This window comes from Natator depressus, chromosome 1, assembly GCF_965152275.1.
Source record: "Natator depressus isolate rNatDep1 chromosome 1, rNatDep2.hap1, whole genome shotgun sequence".
Taxonomy (NCBI): domain Eukaryota; kingdom Metazoa; phylum Chordata; order Testudines; family Cheloniidae; genus Natator; species Natator depressus.
The window spans coordinates 133,727,449-133,752,431 of record NC_134234.1 but is presented as its reverse complement, the minus strand read 5'-3'; the positions used below and the strand labels follow the sequence as shown (position 1 = coordinate 133,752,431).

The window sequence follows — 24,983 nt, the reverse complement described above, 5'->3', positions numbered from 1 at the left end:
TTTCCTGAATCAGGCCCTCAGGGGTCTAATTTTGCAAACACTTACTACCAGGTGTAATGCATACCATGTTAAAATGCAAGTTTGGATCTCAAATTGATATAATACTCTATATCATACTCATCTGATCTGGGATCTCTTTTAAAGAAGCATTTTTTGCTTAGCTATAAAACAGTTTACATCCAAGTCCATTTTTGCTTTAATTTGCTACCATTCTCCCCAGTATCTTTTATATTCGGCAGCTTATCCTTCTACTTAAACATGATTAAATTGGTTAGAGAAGTAATCTGACGCTTTTTGCAAGTGAATTTCTCTTAATTACAGAGCAGGTCTGTGTTGGACAGTCTTCAGTGATCATCCTGGAAAAAATGTGTTAATTACAGTATTGCCATTAATTTGCTTAAACTGTACTAATGGCCTGATTTTCATAAATGCTGAGCATCCACAAATCTCACTGAAGACAATAAGAACTACAGTGTTCAATACCTTTGAAAATTAAGTCCTTAACTGTTTCAAAATACCAAGCAATCTTTGTAACAAGCATGCAAATGTTTCCCACTAAATTATATTACAACACAATGCCTATTTTACACACTTACAGCAAATAAAATTTAAGACAAATAATTTCAATACAACCTCCAAAATGATTTTATGACCATTATCGTTTAGCTATTATCCTACAACTTATTTGCTGTGTCTGCACAATAGCACTGATTTATAAACATCTAAAACAAATATAAAAATAATCCCAACACTTTTTTCTGATATCTATTTTATGTTTTTCACTTTTAAGTGATGATATTCATTAAAGGATTAATAATCACAAACAAACCCATCTGCTGTGGTACCACTGCTCTCCACATTCATTACAAATAACATAAGTCATCATTTGTTCATCTGGATTTGCATTTCGCACCCAACTAGGCAGGAAGAGAGTTCCCCTGGCAATCATAGTGACAGTGCAATCAAATTTTTCACAGCGCCTACATTTTATTTTGTTTGTCTGTGTGCCATCAATAACTTGGGGAAGCTGATGTTCCTGAACAGATGATTCTGTGTACAAAGCTCTGAGTTGTTTCAGTTCATCATTGGCCATTTCCATCACTGTCATATCAGCAAAAGTCTTTGGACTCATAGTCCCTGAAAATAGGTTATGTTTCAAGTGGCAATTTTTAGGATTCTTCAAGTTAGAGACTTTGCTTCTGATACAATTTTTGTACTTTTTGTCATTTCTAGCATGAAGAGCAAAAATATGCTCTTCAATTTCTTTGGATAATTCTTGCCACTTATTGGCTTCCTCTTTGCTTGTGGCAGAATCAGTCAAGGCTTTATAAATAAGTTCTGTGCATTTCAACCTCATGGGCTTCGTATGTCCTTGCTGTGGGCTTGTTTCACTGCCAGCAGGTTTAGTGTTTTCATTATCGGTGTGCTGCTCTTCTAAAAGACCCCGTTGATTCACACTGCTTTTTGGCTTATTATACACTTCATCTTTTGAAACGTTTTGTGATGTCAGCAAACTGTTAGAACCAGCAGCATCTAACATTTCATGCTGATTCAATTCTCCAGAAAACTCAGTTTGTTCTTGTGGAACCACACTGAAATATTCATTGTGCTCTTTCACACTCTGAGAAACTGACTTTTTACCTTGTACCGATGAAAGATAGTTATTCTTGTAAAGCGTCTTCCACTTTGATAATAAATGCTTTGCTTTCTTTTTCAATGTTATTGCAGGACAGTTCTGGAAGACTCTGTACACAGCTTTGGCAACATCAGTCTCCTGAAGATATTCTATAGTCATATCAACAGCTTCAAGTTCTGTAAGGTGATTTCCAATATCTTGGAAATTGTTTTCAGACAGTAGCTTCTCAATATAATGGGCTCTGTTCATAATTATTTTTTTATCAGACATTTTTAAACCTGAAAGAAAAGTAATAAAAATATGATATAATCATCATGACCATAGAGAAAGCTATTATTATTAATGTTCTGCAAACTTTCATAAGCTTTGTTATTGTACAATTTATTTTATTCTTAAAGGTGCAAAAAACCTCACTTACACCACACATGTCCTTATTTGAATGTACATTATAGAAGTAGATACTAAAATAAGCTAAATATGTAGCCAGTTACATGCTCAGTCAAAGTTTTGAGACAACAGAGTGGCTTTGCACTATATCCTAAATATTAACAGACTCTGGTTCTATTAGTCAATTGGGGAAAACAAGGTCCAAAGTTCAGTGTTCACTACTGAGAATGCCCAGCCACAAGTCCTCTGATGTTTAAAATTTAAAGACTGTTAGAGCACTCGGGCTGAGCAAAACTGTTACAATGACACAAAAAGACACTTTTTTTCTCATACAGCCAGGACACAAACTACTTAGGGCTTTATATATCAATGTCAACCACTTGAATTTCACCAAGAAGCAAATAGAAAGTCAATGCAGTCTTCAGAGAATTGGTGTATTATTATCAAGTTTATATGTTTGGTCACTGATTCTGCATGCCTCAACTTCTGGGTTCCTCACTTGAGACCTCTTGAACCTGTTTTTCATAACTGCTGAGCACTCAGTTCCAATTGAACTCAATGGAAGCTACAGATCGTCAGCACATCTAGACAAACAAGGAAGGTGGGCATCCAAAAGTTAATGACCATCTTAAAAGATTTTGCTTTGTGGCTTAATATTTTTTTTAAATCAATCTTTGTCACCACAGCCAGCCCTTTTCTTAGCGTGAGTCTTCCATGAACGTTTACAATTTTGGCTTAATAAATTCCCAAATGTTTGGGTGTCTCAATATCTAATATAAAATCTTTTATCTGGCTTTAACAATTTTCATTGTAAAATAAAAGATATCATCTTTCACAGACTTTATCATAACAAAACACTTAATTAAATAGTGCCAGAATGTTGCCTTTTTATTTATTGCATTTGTTTACCATGACAAAGCCATGATTTCCCCATTTCTGTTTGCCATTACAGGCAGCTTTAATTATAACAAATCAGCTTCTGCATCTCACCCCCCTAGAACAAAACAAAAAACCCAGGAGCCCATTTTTCTGTCAGCTGATGTCTAAATGTTATTGACATAAATGGGGATTACATATGCATATCCAGGAGAAACCATAAAATGTACAAAGGCTTTAAGAAACCTGTGCATTCACATTCTCCCCATATGAAACTAGCTTTCAGTGATCATATTTAAAGTGTTTTGCAGCAGAAAACTGTAACACGCATTGATTGCTTCTTCATATTAAGCTTCTCTTAGGCCTTGACTATGTCAGGAAGATAAAATCATATGGCTAACATATGTGCACTGTGTGACCAAATCACATTTGTCCAGGGAAAAATGAATAAATCCAATATACAATTCAGAATATATTTTTCAGGACGTTGTTGTGGCTCCAACAATTTTCATTTTTAAAATGTGTTAATTACATGTGTTAATATATATATACATACATACACACACTCTATTTTTGACATTTGGGGTTTTTTGGGTAACTGTTATAGTACACAGATGAACAAATTTAATTGGGAGCTGCTAAGTTAAATCCTGGGAGGCTAATAGAGAGAAGTGGGACCAGACCAGTACACTCCCACTGAGGTCATCTCCTCTGCCCTTTCCCCTACTAGTTCCAACATTCTACATCCCGTAGCAAGCAAATATTTTATTTATTTACAACGGTAAAGTAGGTTTCAGAATAGCAACTCTTATGTTAGAAATTGTTTATCTGTTCTTTTTGCAAGCTCTTTAGGGCAAAGGCCTCTTCGTGTATTTTTCATAAAGTACCTGGCACACTAACTGTGCTATACAAATAATGTTTTCACAGCATATGCACTGTTATGTGGCCTAATGAAAAAGTAAAGGGCATTCGGGATGTAGATTCTTGTCATTTGACTGTTTTTAGATTTCCCTTATGCCTGTCTCATTATGCCCATGACAAAAATCAAAGCCCTCAGGACAGGAACAATATACAAATTTGTACAAAAGACCAGCAGTCCTAATACTTTACCATTATCTCACTTTGATAAGCATAAATTAAGACTGGATGAAGTATTCACTAAAGTGAATTCTTGGCCTTGTAAACCAGTGTGATTGTGTCACTGTTTTCAGGGTTTGTCCCAGTCAATTTTTTTTTAAACCAGAAATAGTGTTTTGTCACAGTTTTTGTATATCCCTTCTGACTCTGACCAGCTAAAGAAATCAGCCAGCTGAGAAGGTGAGACTGATAACAGGTTGGCTAAGTGCTCACATATTAAGGAATACATCTTCACCAGACCTGTCACATGTGTCACCCTGCTTTGCCTTAGTCATGAAGGTTCCGAGCAGAAGCCTGGCAGTGCACTGAATGATGAGCTGACAAACAGCTCACATGATCTGCGCAGCCATATGCAGGTAATTACCAAGCTTGCCTAATATGATTCATGCATCTGACTAGCTTCCTTGCATCACAGATGAGCAGAGGATTAAGGTAGGATCTCTGGAGCTGGGGTAGAATAAAAGGACTAAGAATAAAAGGGAGATAGGGCTGCTGGTGCGCTGAGGCACCTGCCTACACGCTGACCAATACTGTCTCATTGCTTCCTTGTCCTCCCCTGTTTGTCTGTATCTATTTGTTGTCTCTTGTCTTATACTTAGATTGTAAGCTCTTTGGGGCAGGGACCATTTTTTGTTCTGTCTTTGCAGAGAGCCTAACGCAATGCGGTCCTAGTCCATGACTAAGGCTTCTAGGTGCTACAGTAATACAAATAATAATACTTAAAATGAATAATTATGGTAGAGAGAGTGAGGGGAAGGTCAAAGGGGAGAAAACTGAAGGATGCTGAAAGAGAGGCGAAATGACCACAGGAAAAGTGAGGAAAGAGAAAAATAGAAAATATGAGGAAGAGGTAGAGTGGGCAGCCTTTTTTGCCCTTTATTCCCCAGCTGCCAAACCCCTTGCTTCACACCTCCCTGACTGCCTCCAAAAACAATCCATAAATATTCCCAGACTGCCTGTCCCATGTTTTCACTTTGAAAATCTGCTCAGCATGACAGACTGAATCCACTTTCAAGGCTCTTGTGATCTTAACTCATGACAATTTTCAAAGTCAGGGAAAACTGTTGGTACACATCCAGACTATACATCCACAGAGGAGTAGTTACAGATAGAAGTTAGAGAGGAGATAGCACAAGGGGGATGTTTACTGTATATAAAGTTTTAAAAGTCCACATGATCATCCCACAGGGAAAAGGAAGGAAGGAGCCTATTTAAGCTATCTATTTGTGCAGAATTTAATATTTCACTAAACTAAATGTTTCAGTACATTATGGATGCAAAGATAAACTTTCTGCATGTGAACTGAATGTAAATCTTCCAAATGTGAACTGAATGGAAAGCAATGCAATGTTATCTTTTTGAATTTGCAGACATCATCAATGCCCACAGTGAAATTAATATCAATTATTTATTACAGGGTCTGCCATGTTTCCCTAAGTGTGAACCACAGCCCAGCCTGACCTTCTTCCAAGCTGACTGACACCCTCTACTGGCATCCTAACCTGCCTCCAAAATGTCAAGCATGAATACGTATAAAGAGCTTTGTAAATCTTGGATGATTGGTATTAAAAATGAAAAATGCTACTTAAGTATAGTTTTAAAATATTTAGAAAGAAGAGAGATTGACAGGATACATTTTTCAGTTACATCAGTTGAATTGTATGCATAACAACATCCTCAGTCTCATTGTTTAGTTTAGAAATATACACAGTCTAGTACAATGAGGTTTGTTTAATTCTAAAAAACTAAAGTGATGGAAAAAATAACACTATTCATTTCCAAAAGTATCCTACATCCTTAATAATGACAAATACAGATCCAATCCAGCAAGTACTAGATTACGTAACTAAAAGTTACACATTGAGAGAGCAGATGTATAAACTCAGCACTGCACTTGATTAGTTTCCTGTCTTACAAAGATCAAGTAGTTGGTGTTGAAAGAGGAAGAAAATCTGCTGGCTGTTATGGTTGGTCATGAGACACAGGGTGAAATTAGCTACAGTGTCATGTGCTCATCCAATATGTATTATACTGCACTTCAGGATAAGACACTGGTTTGGCTAACACCCTCACCTCCAAACGAGACCTTTTCCAGCCCTTTTACAATGGTTACAAATGTGTGTGCACTGTTCCATGCCACATGTAAATTCTATATCCATACCTTTTACATGCACATGCACACATGAAGTGGTTAAGTTACTTACGAGTTTTCTGAATCTCCCAGGCATGCATTAACTTTTTCAGGACTTGGCTCTAAATGACTAAAAACATACATGCTTTAAACAACACATACAGCCTATGTATGAATCAATATGCCATAGCAAAAGATTAAATATAATATGGATTAGAAGTAAAATAAGTGTCTTGAACAACTAAATGAACATTTATTATAATCTTAGAAAATTTACAGCTCAAGAGATAGGCTACTTACACGTAAAACAAAATAGATGTGTTTACAGGAAATCTTTCCTCAGAGGTTGATGTATGCATTCAGTGAATAGTAAAGACTCCAAACGGAGCAGTTCACACAGGATCTATGCAGCAAAGTTAGATAAGAAAAACCAGAACAGTTAAAGCAGTTATCAAAATATGTGCACAAAGCTGTTAATAGACCCTATGATGGCCCCAGAAGAATTAACGTCTGAAGTTGCTCTGTCATCATCAGCAAACAATTTATCTGGGCTCTTAATCAAGTTATTAAGATATATTTAGGGCCCTACCAAATTCATGGTCCTTTTCCGTCAATTTCACTGTCACAGAATTTTAAAAATCATAAATTTCATGATTTCAGCTATTTAAATCTGTAATTGTACGGATCCTGAACCAAAACGGAGGTGTGTGAGGGATCACAAGGTTATTGTAGGGGCATTGTGGTACCGCTACCCTTACTTCTGCACTGCTGGTGGTTGTTGTGCCGACTTCAGAACTGGGCAGCTGGAGAGCGGTGGCTGCTGGCCGGGAGCCTAGCTCTGAAGGCAGAGCTGCCACCAGCAGCAGCGCAGAAGAAAGAATGGCATGGGATGGTATTGCCACCCTTACTTCTGTGCTGCTGCTGGTGAGCGCTGCATTCAGAGCTGGGCACCTGGCCAACAGCCACTGCTCTTTGGCCGCCCAACTCTGAAGACAGCACAGAAGTAAGGGTGGCAATACCACGACCTCCCTAAAATAATTTTGTGGACACACATACACCCCGTGAAACTCCCTTTTGGGTCAGGACCTCCAGCTTGAGAAATGGTGGTCTCCCCAATTAAATCTGTATACTATAGGGTAAAAGCATACAAAAGACCAGATTTCATGGTCCGTGATGCGTTTTTCATGGCCAGGAATTTGGTAGAGCCCTAGAGATATTCCAGCAAAAAATCCCTCAAATGAAAACAGCCACTTTGTGTAAATGACAAAGGACAATCCGTGTATCTCTCTCTCTCTCTCTCTCTCTCTCTCGTACACACAGAGGAAAGACACCTTTAGTCATTTTGATTGTTAATTTCTTATACCAATATGTCTGGTTTGCCAATTAAACTAATGTTGTTAAGGGCCAACTGTTTCTGGTTTAACATGCTGTACACTGAGTTTTGGTAAATTTTAAAATGTTCATCACTCAGAATTAAACAATGTTTTAAATTACATCTGTAAGTAAACAGTAATATCCTACCACTATAGGGATTTATGATAAAATATTTTTAAAAGACCAGAAGCTCCCCCAAAATCGGAAAATCAATGGGAGATATCAAAACAATAACCCCAAAATGCTCCACCATGCACAATACCAGCCTTATTGTGTCCCTTCCACTCAGAAAAAGAGAGGGGCCCTACAGTATGTCCTGAAGGTCAACAAAACTGGGTGTTTCAGACCAACAAGGTGGAATGAATTCAAAAGTTCGCTTTCACTTTGGTTGTTATAGGTCATCTGTAAACCACGGTAACCTGTGAGAACAAAGATGGGGAAGAGAAAGCCTAGGCACTATTTTATCACTAATGAGGACAGAAGATAGGATAAAGTCTGATCCTCACATCAACAGAGTTAGCTGATGAAAAAACAGTATATTCCCTCAGAATTTTCTGGAAACAGTGGTTATGCTGGCCTCCAGGAGTGAATGTCTAAACCAGTCCCACACTCAAAGGAAGAGCACCCCCACCTTGGATCATAGGAGGAATGAGTGGTCTGTGATGTGGGTACATTTCTAAATGCCCTATCTTCCATCCCAGCACAAAGAAAAGATCAAGGGTGAGGAAGACCATGAAACCTTGAGCTGTTCCAGAAGAATTGTGTATTTTTTTCATATAAAAACTTAAAAATGGGTGTGTTGTCATTCAAAGTCATTAGGGGTCCACAGCACTTTTAAAAACATTTGGGGTTTACTGTAGTATTTTGACCAAATTCTCATTAGCATGCACAGATGTGCATGTCTGCTGCTCTCTGTCCGAGAGTTGGAAGCATTTCAGCACTGCTGTATTTCGTTTGTGAAGGGCTTTAGGATCCTTCCGGATTAAAAGTAATATACACATATAAAATACAAAAATCTTACTCTAATTTTTGAGTCACTGTTTTATTAAAATAAAAGGCAATGTGAAAAGAACATGAGTGGCACTAGCACAATTACTGCTCTATAAACCAGGCCAGGACTCTGGAGTTCAAACTCCGGGATGGATGGAAGAGAGTTATCACATCAAATCCTTTGTCCCAGCTCACACAATAGCAAACAGAGATCTGTGTGCTAACCAATGTAAGACACACTGACGGTAGCTATAAAACTCTACAAGTTTTTACTGGAGGTTTCATCCAAAAAGGTTATTTTTGCGTATTTGGAGGGGTGGGAGGTAGAGTTGTTCTTCAAAAGAACAGGCAGGAGAACTCCCAGTCAATCGCGATCTCTGGCTGCGCAGTGGGGCTACCATTAAGACAAGCTCCCTACCTGTCCCGGCCCTACGCCGCTCCCGGAAGCAGCCAGCGTGTCCCAGCAGGCAGGGATTAGGGGTCTCCCTCCACACGCTGCTCCTGTCTGTAAGCACCACCCCCACCGCTCCCACTGGCCAGGAATGGGGAGCTGCGGCCTAGGGGAGCTGCGGGGGCGGTGCTTGCAGAAAGGGGCAGCGTGCGGAGCCACGTGTCACCCACCCCCCACCCAGGGGCTGCAGGGGTGCATTGGTGCTTTCCAGGAGTGGCGTGGGGCCAAGTAGGCAGGGAACCTGCCTTAGTGGCAGCCATTCTGCGCCGCCAGCCGGGAGCTGCTGAAGGTAAGTGCTGCCCGGCAAGAGGCTGCACCACAACCCCCAGCCCTGAGCCCTCTCCCGGAGCCAGCACCCCATAACCCCTTCCTGCACCCCAAACTCCCTCCTGCACCCCAACCCCCAGCCCTGAGCCCCCTCCCAGAGCCAGCACCCTAAACCAGCCCTGAGCCCCCTCCCAGAGCCAGCGCCCCATACCCCTCCTGCATTCTGAACCTCCTCCTGCACCCCAACCCCCAGCCCTGAGACCCCTCTGAGAGCCAGCACCCTGAACCCTCTCCTGCACCCCAAGCCCCAGCCCTGAGCCCCCACCCAGAGCCAGCACCCCAAACCAGCCCTGAGTCCCCTCCCAGAGCCAGCACCCACACCCCAACACTCTGCCCCAGCCCAGAGCCCGCTCCTGCACCCAAACTCCCTCCCAGAGCTTGCACCCCTCACCCACTCCTGCACCCCAACCCTCTGCTCCAGGCTCAGCCCAGAGCCGCCTCCCACACTGTCAACCCCTCGGCCCCAGCCCAGAGCCCGCACCCCCTCCTGAACCCCAACCCCCTACCCTGCCCTGGTGAAAGTGAGTGAGGGTGGGGGAGAGCAAGTGATGGCGAGGGGGGGGGTGGAGTGAGTGGTGTGGGGCTTTGGGGAAGGGGTGGGGTGGCTCCTGGGTTGCCCTTAAATTCAAAAAGTGATCTTGGGCATAAAAAGGTTGGAGACCACTGGTCTAGGGTCATCAGTATGGATGCCCAGGATCCTGTGCTGCTCCCAAAGCAGCCATGCTGCAATATAATCCCACCCAGACACGCAAAAAACCCACCTCCTTAGAGTATGTGTATCACTGTGGGTTCAAACTAACAGTAATTTTGGGGTATATTTTCTATCGAAAATCCACTCAGGTCTCAAGAAGAGCATGCCACAGAGTTCCTTCCCACTCAAAGCTCCACTCCCCAGAGTGATGGAGCTCCAATAGTTGTGTTCTGTGGAGAGAGAGAAAACATGGTGTAAAGCAGTAGCTTTGACCCTACTCTCCTCTACCAGGTGGACCCTAGTTTGCTTCATTCTGTTACCATGGGCACAAGTTAGTATGTGGCCCAGTTAGTGGCAAATTATCCCATACTTACTCTCTCCGACCAGAGGCTAAGCACAACAGTATTTTGTCACTATCTTCCACTAATAGGGTGACCAGAGGTCCAGATTTTATAGGGACAGCCTCAATATTTGGGGATTTTTCTTATATAGGTGCCTTTTGCCCCCCATCCCATCCTGATTTTTCACTCTTGCTATTGGGTCACCCTATCCACTAATAATAAATAACTCTTAATTCTAGCATAATAATTTTTCAACCATAGAACTCAATTTTACAAAGGTAGGTATCATTATCCCCATTTTCAGGAACAGAGAGGTGAGGTGACTTGCCCATTGTTACATAACTGGTCAGTGACAAAACCAGGAAGAGAATCATGATCTTTTGATCCACAGCCCAGTGTCCTAGCCACGTCACAATACACTGCTCTAAGTAAGCGGTTGGGGGAAAAAACAGAACGTTTGGGAACAGAGGCAGAATAGGAAAGAAGCAGAAGAAAAATCTCAAGTGTTTGAAGTGATAAGACAATGCTTTACAGCAGTAGCTCTCAACCTTTCCAGACTACTGTACCCCTTTCAGGAGTCTGATTTGTCTCGAGTACCCAATGTTTCACCTCACTTAAAAACTACTTGCTTACAAAATCAGACATAAAAATACAAAAGTGTCACCGCACACTATTACTGAAAAACTGCGTACTTTCTCATTTTTACCATATAATTATAAAATAAATCAACTGGAATATAAACATTGTACTTACATTTCAGTGTATAATATAAAGAGCAATATAAACAAGTCACTGTCTCTATGAAATTTTAGTTTGTACTGATTTCGCTAGTGCTTTTTACATAGCCTGTTGTAAAACTAGGCAAATATCTAGATGAGTTGATGTACCTCTTGAAAGACCTCTGCATGCTCCCTGTGGTACGCGTACCCCTGGTTGAGAACCACTGCTTTACAGAAGGCACTCAGCAATTTTAAAATGCAGGATTTAATTTTTTTACCACCAGAGGGGGCTGTAGTACAACAAATCCATGACATCTTGATTTTTTTTTCCCCCTTAAGTGTAAACTGATATTTACTATGGGTGGATTCTATGACATAGAAAACTCACTCTGGATTATTATAACTGTACCAGCACACAAGATTACTGCTTTTTTCCTTTTGTGGGTCTCTACCTTAAAGGGTCAGTTTTTCAAAAGTCCAAGCAACAGATGAGCCAAGCAAAATCATAGTCCCTAAAGTGTGCAGAGGATGCATGGCTTGATTTAGCATAATTTTGTAACATTGACATTATTCTGCTGCATGTAAAAGAAGAAAGGTAGCAGAATCCACTCTTTGCTGTTGATTGTCTGTTTTGAAATTTTAAGTACAGTTAAAAAGACCAACAAACTGTCTTTCAGGAAAAAATGTAGTAATCATTATAGAAGCTACAGTGAAACTAGGCAACATTTCAATCCATTTATTCAAGTACTTATAATTCTATTTTCAGGTCAGGGAAAACAATAGTAAATTTGGAGCAAAGAAAGTCATGCTGCATGCACAGCATTTTAATGTCAACTTTTGTTAGAAAAGAGGCAGCATGATCTAATGGACTGAGAACATTTAGGCCTGGAGGAGCACTCTAACCTGAATGTGCCACACGTTAAGTGGTGAGAGGGTAGCTTCTAGCACTTATGATTATGAAGGTTACCTTCCAGTCCTGAACAGAGCGTAAACTGATACAGTACTGCCTTCTTAGGTCTGCAGGCAAACAGCTCCAATGCCCCTGCTGCAGCAGTCAATGCAGTGGTCAGTGTCACATCAGTCTTCACTGCTACTATTCAGAACTGTCTGGGAAGCTCAAAACTGACAAAAATAAGGACAACTTCACTCTACTATTTGGAAAACCTATGAACTTTATCAGGGAAAGCACTGAAACTATTTACTGGGTAGGACCACCAATAAAAACAGAGGCTGGGTGGGAGGAAGAACAGCAAAAACAACCCTTCACAACATCTAGAAAGATGAGCGAGGGGAAGAGTAGTGGAGATGAGATGACTGCGTGTGCAACAGTCAGAAGGCTTGGGGAAAAGGACCTAAAGAAACATGCTCAAGATAGTCCAGAGTCTGAGACAGAGAGAGAAAATGTTTCTCCTTTCCAACAGCCAGAGAGGGACTATGGTACTTCAAATTTAATCAGATACCTACTTGCCCAAAGCTGATAAGAACAATGGCCTGCTGACAGGAATGCTAGCAGTTTAGGAGTGCCATGGTACAAGTAGGCATCAAGTAAGCTTCTCAAGCCCTGACTGTGACAATGGCTGACCAGGTGCTCGCTCATACCAAGGTCCTTAGGACTCACTAAACACTGACAAATGCATAGCTGGAAACCAGCCTGGCTCACCTGTGGTGTTAGCACTGTTAAAATAGATGTTAAGTTAATAAGAATGTGTGTAGTGTTTAGAATTAATGAAATGCTTGCAGGATGCTGTATGTATTGATCTCACTTATAATGTCTGTAGCCTACAGTATAAAATACACAACTACAGAGATTTACAATGCACTCAACAAACAGAAAAGAAACATTAATTAGTGTAAAGTGCTAGTTAAGCACACAAAAAAACCCCACTGAAACCAAACGAGCCATTGTGAAACAAAGGACAAAGACTTCGTTGATTCCCACCCACCCACAACTCCCACAAGAGGGGCCCTGTGAGTGAACTCATCCCATAAGATTGAGCTCTGGGGAAATGGAATTAAACATGCCCGACAAGAAGCAACCGTATCACTATGCTGCTTGGAGTTCAGAGAGGGCAATATTTCTAAGCATAAGTAAGGGATCCCCAAGCTGCTTAGTTTGGGTTAGCCCTAAAGGACATAGAGCTTGCATATACAGCAGCTATCAGTTTTTGGATCCTAAGACTGTAATTCATTTGCGTGTGTGTTTACCTTCTTTAGCCTTGTAACTAACTCTCTCATTTCTTTTTCTTAGTTAATAAATCTTTAGTTAGTATTATAGGATTGGCTACAAGCATTGTCTTTGGGTTGAGATCTGATGTACAACTGATCTGGGGTAAGTGACTGGTCCTTTGGGACTAGGAATAACCTGAATATTATTGTGATTTTTGGTGTAAGGGATCTCTATTACAGAGGCAAATTTACCTAGGTGGCAAGACAGACTGGAGTTTGTCTAACCTGTTCTTTAAAACCTCCAGTGACGGGAATTTCACATCCTCCCTTTAAGCCTATTCCAGTGCTTAATACCGTTATAGTTAAAAAGTTTTTCTTAACATCTTACCTAAATCTCCCTTGCTGCAGATTAAGCTGATTACTTCTTGCCCTACCTTCAGTGGACATGGAGAACAACTGATTATGTCTTCTTTATAACAGCCCTTAAGCATATCCTCCATTATTCAAATCATTAATGAAATACTGAATAGTATCAGGACCGACCCTGGTGGGACCCCACTGGATACATCCTCCCAGTTGACAGCGAACCATTGACAACTACTCTCTGAGTAGAGTCTTTCAACCAGTTGTGCACCCACCTTATAGTAATTTCATCTAGACAGTATTTCCCTAGTTTGCTTATGAGAATGTCATGTGGGACTATGTCAAAACCCTTACTAAAATCAACATATATCATGTCTACAGCTTCCCTGCCCCTCCCAAATCCACGAGGCCAGTAATCCTGTCAAAAAAGGAAATTAGGTAGGTTTAGTATGATTTGTTCTTGACAAACTCATGTTGGTTCTTACTTATAACCCTATTATCCTCTAGGTGCTTACAAGCGGATTGCTTTATAATTTGTTCCAGTATCTTCTGAGGTATCAAAGTTAGGCTGACTGGTCTATAATTCTCTGGGTACGCTTTGATCCTGTTTTTAAAGATAGGAACTATATTTGCTCTTCTCCAGTCATCTGGGGCCTCACCCATCCTCCAAGAGTTCTCAAAGACAATCATTAATAGTTCTTAGATTGCATCTGCTAATTCCTTAAGCATACCCTAGGATGGCTTTCGCCCTTCCAACTTTAATATATCTAACGATGGGGAACTGTGGAAACCCGCCTGCTGCCGCCACAGTGGGGAGCTGCGGGGGTCCCTTAGCTCCCCGCTGTGATGGAGGGGAACTGCGGTGGTCCTCCTGCCTCCCTGTGGTGGGAGGAGCTCAGGGGATCCCTCTGCTCACCCCAGGGCGGCCAGGGGGTCCCCCTGCCCCACAGCAGTGGCAGGGGAGTGGCAGGGGTCCCCCTGCTGCTGCCACTGTGGACAGATGCGGGGGTTCCCCTGACATGCCGTGGCAGCCATGGAGCTGCGGGGGTCCCACTGCCTTGCTGCAGTGGCAGGGAAGTTGCCGGGTCCCCCTGCCCCTCTGTGGCAGCTGGGGACTCCGGGGGTCCCCCTGCCCTACTGTGGCGGAAGGGGAGCTGCGGAGGTCTCCCTGCCCTCCTCTGATGGAGAGGAGCTGCAGGGGTCCCTCTGCCCCCCCATGGCAGACAGGGGGTCCCCCTGTCCCTTGGCAGTGACAGGGGAGCTGCAGGGATCCCCTTGCCGCTGTCCCTGTGGGGAGATTTGGGTGTCCCCCTGACCCGCCATGGGGCTGCGGGGGTCCCACTACCCTGCCGCAACAGCAGGGAAGCTGCTGGGGTCCTCCAGCCCCACCATGGCGGCTGGGAAGCTACGGGGATCCCCAGCCCCCCACAGCAGCCAGGAGCTGCAGGGTACCCCCACTGCCCATGGTGGCTAGGAGCTTGAGGGCCCACTGCCTCAGGACCTCTGTGACAAAATCGTAGCCTTAATTATGACTCAGCTACATAAAAGATCAAATTCTGATCTATGAATCAACATGACAGCTAGGACAATGCAGACCACAAAGCCCAGGAAAAACCATGTGAGATAAAGCATTCTAAACAGAGAGAATACAGCTATGGAGCAAACTACTGGAGGAGATCAAGGGAATCCAAAGTCATTAGGAAATACTGCAAAATCTCTATGCAGCCCTTTCTACCTTCAAAATGACACGGACAAAAGCGACTCCCACATCTACACTGCTACCAACAAAATCTAAAAGAAATCAAAACCAAAAACCCTACCCCAAGCAGAGTTTTCACCCTGAAAAGGGAGAAGTGCCAGAGACTCCAGGAAGTCCATTATGACTTCACTATTTCTATTGATCTTACATGGAAGGTGTTAAGATACTGTGGTGATAGGCAGCAGTCTAAAACCCTAAAATAGATTGTGATCCTTTCTATTTTGGAAACAATATTTGATGGGATGTAGAAAATACCATTAAAATAGTTATTCGAGTAGTAATACTGCCTCCTTTTTGTTATAAGCTGACATCATTTTTTTTATATTTAGCAGACGTAAATACGCTAAAGTTTTATATGTAGAAACGTAGAAATGTGTTCATATGGTATTACCGAGGGTCACATATGAAATTACTTTTCTACAGAGATCTGATAAAGCATCCAAAATTAGTCATTAGACAACTGAAATGTCACATTTATTTCTATTTGAAAAAATATTATGTCGCAAGGAATAAGAATATTTCTTTCTTTGAAAACTTTTTACTGATTAGCTCTCTGTTACACATTTGAAATGATCATATTGGAGGACTATTATGTCTTCTCTGTTTTTTCTTATTTTTAGAACTATAACAATAACATTGGTTATTGAAATATTTAAGAGTATATGCAAATGACAGTACTAATAGACACGGACAAACATTCTTATCATTAAATTGATCACATGTAAGGAGCAGTTATTTAGCTTGTTATTCTACTACTTCAAAGATATAGTTTCACAGGGTCTTCATCCTGGGCATCAAGTCCTCAGCACTAGAGAATCTGTGAATTGAACCACTCACACTGCATGAATTTTATCATTAGTTTAGGAGTTCCACTTGATCTGATGGTGGAGGCATGAGTCCCTCCCAACATGATATGTGATGATGGTTTCTTTGAAGAATGGTTATTAGTTTACATATTGTATCCCCAATCTCACTTGCCTTACTCATATGAGTTGTCCTGTTGAATTTAATGGGATTATTCACCTGAGTGAGGCAAAAAAGATTAAGGACTAACTTATAGCTTGCTATTTTCATGGGCTGTAAATATTAATCTCCATAACAGCATTTCCCCCTTTGTTTAGCTTCATGTCAGTTTGTGATAATTCTATAATGTATTTTTAATTTTTTTAAAACAAGCTTTTAACACATACAAACTGAGACAGCATTTCCACTTGTTTTTTATTTGCAATTTCTTTGGTGGCAAAATGATGGTATGCAATTCTGCTTATATTTTATCACATGATAATTACATTAATTTTATTACTGTCCTATACATTGTTCAGATGGAATTTCATTAATGAGTTTAAGAAATTATATTTACACATTAGTAATAGACTTTATTAGAGTTTCTTGAAATCTGCAGCTGTTTCAGGTAGAAAAATACTTCCATGATATCTCTGATTTATGACCAAATCATATTTCTGTCAGTCTTAAGAATTATTTAGCCTGGTGTTTTCAACTTTTGATGCAACACTGTATTACTTGAGAGTAAGAAGATATATTCCTTCATACACGTTCCTTCTCCCCCAGCCCTTCACCTTCTACATATCTTTATGACAAAACTGAACAGGAACAGGCAGGAAAATATCCCTTCTCTCTTTCAGCTACTTTTCAATACTTATCAGTAACAGGTAATAGCTGTGACCACTCGATAAGAACGCTGAATCTCTTTCCTTCTGGGAGCTCATAACAGATCAAGCTTTTGTCACAAGGGATTTGTTTTCAAAATATGCACTATTATTTTTGGACACAAAAATGACTAGTGAACATGGGGTGGTTGGGGGAAAGCAATTTAATAAAATTCCAGATCTTAATAGAAGATTCAAGTATTGTAAATTAGTAACAGGTGGCGAGTTATGTTTGATTTACAATATTTTAAAAAACAGACCAGTCACAACAAGACAGTAGTATTTTGGTATGCATTAAGCAACTTTTGACAAAAGATAACTGCGAATTACCATAATTTTAATTTAAATTGGGAGTGTCTCTTGAGAACTATGGAAAAGGCATACCCTACTGCTTTCACAGAGGTAGGGTTATGGAACCTTCCCCCCAAAACTTGTATAGCGGAGTGCAAGGCTTACCTGGAGTACTGAACTCTGTAAGAGTCAAATAGTAAGTGCTGGTACCATTGACACTGTACCATTTAAATTCTCACAGTACATTTACCCAATCAAAACTATTTACCCAAAGAAATATTTTAGGGTGTGTGAGAAAATCTTTTATTTTATTAGTTCCCATCCATGATATGAAAAGTAAACCCCCATCTCACATTTTGCAGAGGTAGTGAATTTTAAAAGACCTACAATTTATTACTGTAAAATCTGAAAAAGACAATATTGAATTGGCAATGCTTCACTGTTCCCTTATAGCCAGAGGATGCTATATCCAATTCTCTCATTCTAAGAACATGCCAGGAGACTCTAATACAATTACAGGAACTGCTGCAGTTTATAAATGAACTAATTTAATTAAATCCAGTTTAGTTTTCTAAATTGCTCAGATAGATGGATTCATGCTAGATGGAGGAAAACCATTAAATTCATACTGCCAGTCACGTAGGACAGATAGCCAATATGGTAAAACTGCTTAACACTACAGAAATCATCCAAGAAGAAATCAGATTCTTCACAATATGTAACTGTGTTACTCAATAGTAGGGACTGAGCATAATTTCAATTCAAAATGATGTCTCCCAAACCCATTGAGTATTCATAGGTTTTTAGACTAGTACTTCCCTGGATTCACTTTTTATGTGCAATAGAATCCACAGCATTGTCAAACCCAACCTCTCAAAAAACATGAGTCAGGCTCCTTTAAATATCACTATTTTTTTAATAATTAATTTTTGTATTTGCCTTCTGGGTTTTAATCCTTCAATGCTCACATCTTCAAGCTTTTCTCCACAACCATATGGTCTAGAAACTTACTTTAAAAAAAATGCATGCTTATCTCCACTTTCAATCATCTGACTCCAAGAGCTGGTGCGTTAAGAAAAAAATTATAAAATTTTGTCAGACTCACAATAAAATTGTAAGAGTTGGCAAAAATGCACCTATTCGCCACAACAGTGTTTCCTCCCCAGCAGCAAAGCATTCCTCAACTCTCCTCCATCTTCCTCTCGCCATTACTTCTCTTTCATCCACCTCACTACCTACTATCAGATTCCTTCCTGCCTGAACCTGAAGGATGACCCATCACTCTCACAGATCTTGGGAGACAAGCCAGTCCTTGCTTACAGACAGCCCCCCAACCTGAAGCAAATACTCACCAGCAACCACACACCACACAACAAAAACACTAACCCAGGAACCTATCCTTGCAACAAAGCCCGTTGCCAACTGTGACCACATATCTGTTCAAGGGACACCACTAAGGACTAATCACATCAGCCACATTATCAGAGTCTCGTTCACCTGTGCATCTACCAATGTGATATATGTCATCATGTGCCAGCAATGCCCCTCTGCCATGTACATTGGTCAAACTGGACAGTCTCTACGTAAAAGAATACATGGACAAAAATCAGACGTCAAGAATTATAACATTCAAAAACCAGTCGGAGAACACTTCAATCTCTTTGGTCACTCGATTAGACCTAAAAGTGGCAATTTTTCAACAAAAAAAATTCAAAAACAGACTCCATTGAGAGACTGCTGAATTAGAATTAATTTGCAAACTGGATACAATTAACTTAGGCTTGAATAAAGACTGGGAGTGGATGTGTCATTACACAAAGTAAAACTATTTCCCCTTGTTTATTTCCCCTCCTACTGTTCTTGTAAAGTGCTGGAAATGGCCCACCTTGATTATCAATACAAAAGGTTCTTCCCCCCCCCCCACTCTCCTGCTGGTAATAGCTCACCTTTCTTGATCACTCTTGTTACAGTGTGTATGGTAACACCCATTGTTTCATGTTCTCTGTGTATATAAAATCTCCCCACTGTATTTTCCACTGTATGCATCCGATGAAGTGAGCTGTAGCTCACGAAAGCTTATGCTCTAATAAATTTGTTAGTCTCTAAGGTGCCACAAGTCCTCCTTTTCTTTCTACAGATACAGACTAACAGGGCTGCTACTCTGAAACCTTCCTGCCTTTGTCATCCTGGTGTACGCTGCAGGTTTAAAGTTGGCCTATAGCCTCTAGGGTCTCATCCCATATTCTTAGATTTTGCATTTTTCAGTTATTTTGCCACTTCCCACAAATTTTGTTTATATCATACTGTAGGTTTACCTATTTTAAACCAATAAGGCCCCAATCCTGAATGAAGCTTCTTTCACGCAGACCCCATCGAAGTGGAGTCTCATAGAAATCCTGACCTCCTGGTATCCTGATTTGGCCTGACTGTTAGTAACTATCTCCTGGTTTCTGCCCTCTGGTTTCTCTTGATTCTGATCTCTGGGTGTTCCAGCCCAGCCTGATTCCTGGTAACTGGCTCCCTTGGCCTGTGCCTGATGCTAGGCCAGGCTAACCATGGCCCGGCTCTGACACTGACAGCAAAACTTCTTCTGTAGCATAGACATAACTTTTGCACTAGTGTAGCTACACCAGCGACTGGCCATCAATGGCTGTAACAAAGGTAAACTCCAGTGCAGACAGCGTCAGATAACAAGATATAAAACTCACCATGGAAATTACTCAGGCAATCAATCCCATAGTAGATTGTTACTGTAGAAAGTGACATATTTTCACTATGGTCCAAGATATGCCTTTCAAATCTTTCCTTAAAAGTCATTTCTCCCACAAGGCTCTTATCCTTCTATCTGAGGGTTATATACTGCTTCTCATCACTGTATGATCAGAGTACATCTTGTTCTCCCTTCCCAAATTCCTTATCATCCCTTTAACATGATGGAAAGAGAGAACACAAAGTTTAACATTGAGCTACAAGACAAATGCTGAATATAGTTACTTGCTCAGTCACTTACTTTTGCTGAATACCATTTTTATTTTTTCTACTGATCTGTTTATATTCTAAACAGGATCCTCGACTTGTAAAGCACCTATCTTATTCTAGGCACCATAACTTAAATTCACCCCTGTGCTCCTGCACAGCCTGGCCCAGAGAGAAAGGTTGGGACAACTTATGCTTCCTCAATTCTTGGGCTGTTGGAAGGAGGGTAGCTCAGCCTCCTAGCTTGCACATGGCTTCCCAAGGCCCCTGTAGCAGCCGGGAAACAGATGGGAGCATCCTAGAAGGCCCCCTTTGCTGGTGGAACCATACTGTTGCTTAGATTGTAAGCTCTTTGGAGCAGGGACCGTCTTTCTATTCTGTGTTTGTACAGAGCCCCCAAGCACAACAGGGTCCTGGTCCATGACTTGGGCGCTTAGGTGACACGTCAATATAAATAATGATAATCTGCATGCCATTGTTCAAGCATAGCTGGTGCAAAAGGACTGAAAATTATCTGTGAACTGGGCCTACCATAAATAAAAACTTGTACTGTGTATGTCTGTGGCTATTACCTTAGAATGAGGAGGAGTTAGTAACGTAAACACTGACCACAGAAGTCAACTCTACACTTCAGCCCACCAAGACTAGAGTGTGTTGATCATTAGCAACAAAACCCAAAGGGAGGTGAAACCTGCCTGGTTCTAGGTTTGGATACGAAGTGGATTCAGTTTGCAAAACTTCGGTACGAAGCGGGGCCCAAACTGCTTACCCATCTCCTGGGGGTGGGAGACACCGTAACCCCTCCCTCCCTGTGACAAGGGGTGGGGTTTGGCTGAGTTTCACCTCCAGGGTTCAGGTTAACACAAAACAAACCGTGTAGGAGTCGAACCCAGATCCATTGAAATCTGGCTGTTCCCCCCCATAGGGCGGGGAGCCCCCGATCTAGAGCGCAGACACGGGCTTAGGGGAGACGGTGTCTCCCGCCCCTGGCTGCAGGGTGCCCCTAAATCTAACTCCCGCTATCACTGGGGGACGCAGGGGTCTGACCCCCCTTATCACTGGGGGCGGGAGGGGCAGGCGGTCTCTCCCCGGTATCCCGGGGGCGGGGCAGCGACCGTTACCTCCGAGTTGGGGCAGGGGGCTCCTCCGCCCCTCTAGGCTGAGCTGGGCGCCGCCATCTTGCCGCTGACGTGCAGGGCGGGCCCCAAGCTGGGGGAGCCGCGCCCCGCCCCGCCCCGCCCCGCCTGCCGCGCAGCGCCGACTGCTGCCGTGGCCGCGGGGGCGTGGGGGGCTGGGCGGTGCTCGGTGGGCGGGCGGGCGGGAGAGGCAGCGCGAGAGACTGGGAGAGCTGAGCCGCGCCCCCTGCCCAGGGGCGGGAGTGACTGTAACGCACAATCCCGCCCGCAGCGTTCCCTGCCCCGCCGGACTTTCCCGCTCCCGCCCCGAGAGAGGGGAGACGCTGTGGCGGGAGAGCGGAGGGAAATCTCCTTCTTATTTGGCGGCCAGACCACGTATAAGCAGTTTCATAACAAAGCCCAGGCCTGGAGCAGTGTGGGGGGAAGCCAGCTGCAGGGCTAACGTGGCCCCAGTGGTTTCTGTGCTGTCACACAGGCAGCAAAATCACACACACACACGCCATTCACCTGTGAATGTCTCCAACACGTGCAAAAATCTCTCCCCCCAGCCTCCAGAGGGGAACTGGCAAAATCACCCTCCCAAATCCCCCCCGAAGGAGAGAGACCGAGGCAGCGTGCAGCCACCTTAAGCTGCGGTGAGGCTGGTGGAAAGGTTTCAGTCCTACAAGCATGGTGTTTGAGATCATAAAAAGAATACACAGTGTGTGTGTGTGTGGGGGGGGGGGTTGTCGATATCACCTTCACCCCATGACTGGACCTGTGTTTTAAGGTCACATCTACAATACGAATAAAACTGTTTCCAACGCAGTTGCCTCCTGACTCAAGTACAATATTCATTCCATTTTGGCTTCTGCTGTGCTTCATTTACTCAACTAAAGTCTTGGTATGGTGGTGTTTCTGGGTCAGGAGTGATTGTTGTAAATGGGTCTCTTAGCATATTTATAACTGTAATGTTTCCACGATATGCTATGCATCCGATGAAGTGAGCTGTAGCTCACGAAAGCTCATGCTCAAATAAACTGGTTAGTCTCTAAGGTGCCACAAGTACTCCTTTTCTTTTTTCTTTTTGTAATGTGTTGCAGATAGAGGCTGACACAAACCTCAGAAGCTTCACACACCATGCTCCTCTGTTCACTGGTACATTGAAACAGGAGGGAGTGCCCTCACTGTGCACTTAGGAGAGGTGGAAGAGCTATGCTTCGCCTTTGAACCTTCCCCCTTTACACCCCTGCGCATGTCTCCAGAAGGAGAGGATTTGACATACAAACTCAAGTTTAAAATTTATTTCCAGTGATGGAGTCTCTCTTCTCCTCTCCCCACGAAATAAGTGAGACTGAAGGAAATAGATGTCAACTGTAGAGTAGGGTTAGAAAGCAATAATAATTTAAAATGAATGGCAGGTATAAAGCTAGTGGAGAAGGACAAGAATATCATAAACATTCCAGCATTCAACTTGGTGCTACATCACTTATACTATTCCTGTCAAAATGCTTAAAAATAAATATTATTGACTGCAAAGCACAGAGCAATGAAGAGAAACACTCCTTCAGGGCAGTTTAAAATAATCAGGTTTTTTTAAAACTCTGCTTCTGTGACCTTGCAACTAATCAGGCGGATGACAAATCTAACTGAGTGTAAACAACACTAAAAATCAGTACAGTATTTTTAAAACATTTATTATAAAAATATACTTGACAGCATGAGAGAAAATCTGGGTATAGTCAACATGCTGAATATAGCTTTTTATTTAATCAATGGTGATGATTCAAAAATTGATTTATTTTTTGTAAATCAATAAATAAGCACAAAAATATGTAAACTTTTGATATGTTTGCTATTCTTTCATGTTTTCTTACTATTTTACATAGGGTATCCAAGCTGATTGTGTAAAAGATAAATACTGATTTGTAACGCACATACAATAGTGTGTGGAGGAGTTTCTCTCCCATTTAAGTTTTCAATGACAAATCCATTTAATTCTTCACAGCACTTTTGTTTTTCTTGCTATGTTTACAGTAATGTGAATGTTACTCCTTGCTAACAGTACAGGTGTCTGAATTCTGATTTTTCTAAAAATTATTGCTGAGCTTTCCTTTTCAAATGTTACAGTATGGCTGATGTACCATGCTATGAAATGTCTTTATTTCTTTGCAAAATTAAACATCACTTTTTTTTTAGTTTAAAGGTAATGTAAAAAAAAAGACCTTTTGCACCTCTTGCACTGAAAAGCTGACATAAGAATAAATGGTTTATCGAGACATTGTAATGAACCAGTGTCCTTTACTAGATGGAATCAGGACAACTCAACTGTCACTTTAACTCAAGTGCTAGGGGGCTGTGTTTTTAGAATTTGAAGATTAATCGTATTGCTATGACATTCCAAGTGGCTGTGCTGCCATGGTATGCGCTGGTAATTGTGAAATCTTAGGTGACCATAGTTTTTAATGCAATATTTTATTTTTATAACACTATTCTTTCTAAACTAACACATACAACATTGATAGAACCTGTGTGAGTTGGCTAGCATTGTTCTGTTTTAATATGTATTACAGTAGCACCTGGAAACCCCAAATAAGGTTAAAGCCCAGTTGTGCCTGGCATTGTACAAACACCAAATAAAAGACAGTCCCTTCCCCCCAGAGAGCTTGCAACTGAATTAGGCAAGAAGACAAAGGATGTGCAACAGATGTGAATTGACTTGCCCAATCAGGAACAGTGCTAGTGGGGGCTTGCAGGGCTATAGCCACCCCGAAATTTGCATTAACCCTTCCTCACTATGCAAAGGTCAACTATGCTGAATTACTGTAAGGGTGGCATGGTATGGCATTGTCACTCTTACTTTGCTGCTGCTGGTGGCGGCACTGACTTCAGAGCTGGGCGTCTGTCTAGCAGCTGATGCTCTCCAGCCGCCCAGCTCTGAAGGCAGAGTGCAGAGAGTGGGGGTTGCTGGTTGGACTCCCAGCAGCAGCAGCAGCAGAGAAATAACGGTGGCATATTGAGTATGGGGGAAGGGCTGGGGGCATAGAAATAACAACAAACTTGGAGGAGGGAGTATGCAGGGAGAGTGCAGGGGAGGAATGTGATTAAGGGAGGGGAATCACAGATGGGGGAAGGGGGTGGATACATATGTGAGCGGGGAATTACAAATAAGGGGAGCATGCATAGGGGTGGGGGATCACAGAGTGGGGAGGTGGGGCTTGGCTAGGGGAGGGTGTCACAGAATGGGGGACATTATTGGGGAGGAGGATCACAGAGCAGGAAGGGGGAGCATGCATAGTGGAGGGGGATCACCACTGGGGAAAACGGGGAACATGCATAGGGGATGGGGGATCACAGACAGGGGAAGTGTGGCATGGTTAGGGGAATGGCAGGTGTGGACAAGGGGCAGAGAGCCCCAAACAGAGGGAGTGTGGGTGGGGGTGGAGTCCCAGATGGGCAGGCACCATGCGAGGAGGGGACTGGCACACAGTGGAACAGCAAAAGGCAGCCCGGTCCAAGGCACTGCACACTGCAGGTGTGGCACAGGGATAGGGGCCGTGGCTGAGTTGGAAGTGCAGGGGACACT

General features: G+C 42.2%; 1 protein-coding gene across 2 annotated transcripts; it reads right to left on the bottom strand.

Moving 5' to 3' along the window:
* TCEANC (transcription elongation factor A N-terminal and central domain containing) lies at window positions 1–21,488 on the bottom strand. 2 transcript variants are annotated; one of them, XM_074945924.1, is made up of 4 exons: window positions 21,404–21,488; window positions 10,071–10,230; window positions 6,468–6,570; window positions 1–1,914 (listed from the first exon to the last, which is right to left on the bottom strand). In XM_074945924.1, exon 4 carries the CDS (start codon window positions 1,904–1,906, stop codon window positions 818–820), a length of 1,089 nt encoding a protein of 362 aa, XP_074802025.1. In that variant the 5' UTR covers window positions 1,907–1,914; window positions 6,468–6,570; window positions 10,071–10,230; window positions 21,404–21,488; the 3' UTR covers window positions 1–817. The 2 variants fall into 2 exon arrangements, with proteins under 2 accessions (XP_074802025.1, XP_074802033.1); XM_074945932.1 differs by lacking the exon at window positions 10,071–10,230 and having other exon boundaries at window positions 21,404–21,418.
* Between the last annotated feature and the right edge of the window lie 3,495 nt (window positions 21,489–24,983).

What these genes read in the sequence shown, in the direction of transcription:
- TCEANC (XM_074945924.1), bottom strand. Translation starts at nt 1,906, where the DNA reads ATGTCTGATAAAAAAATAATTATGAACAGAGCCCATTATATTGAGAAG.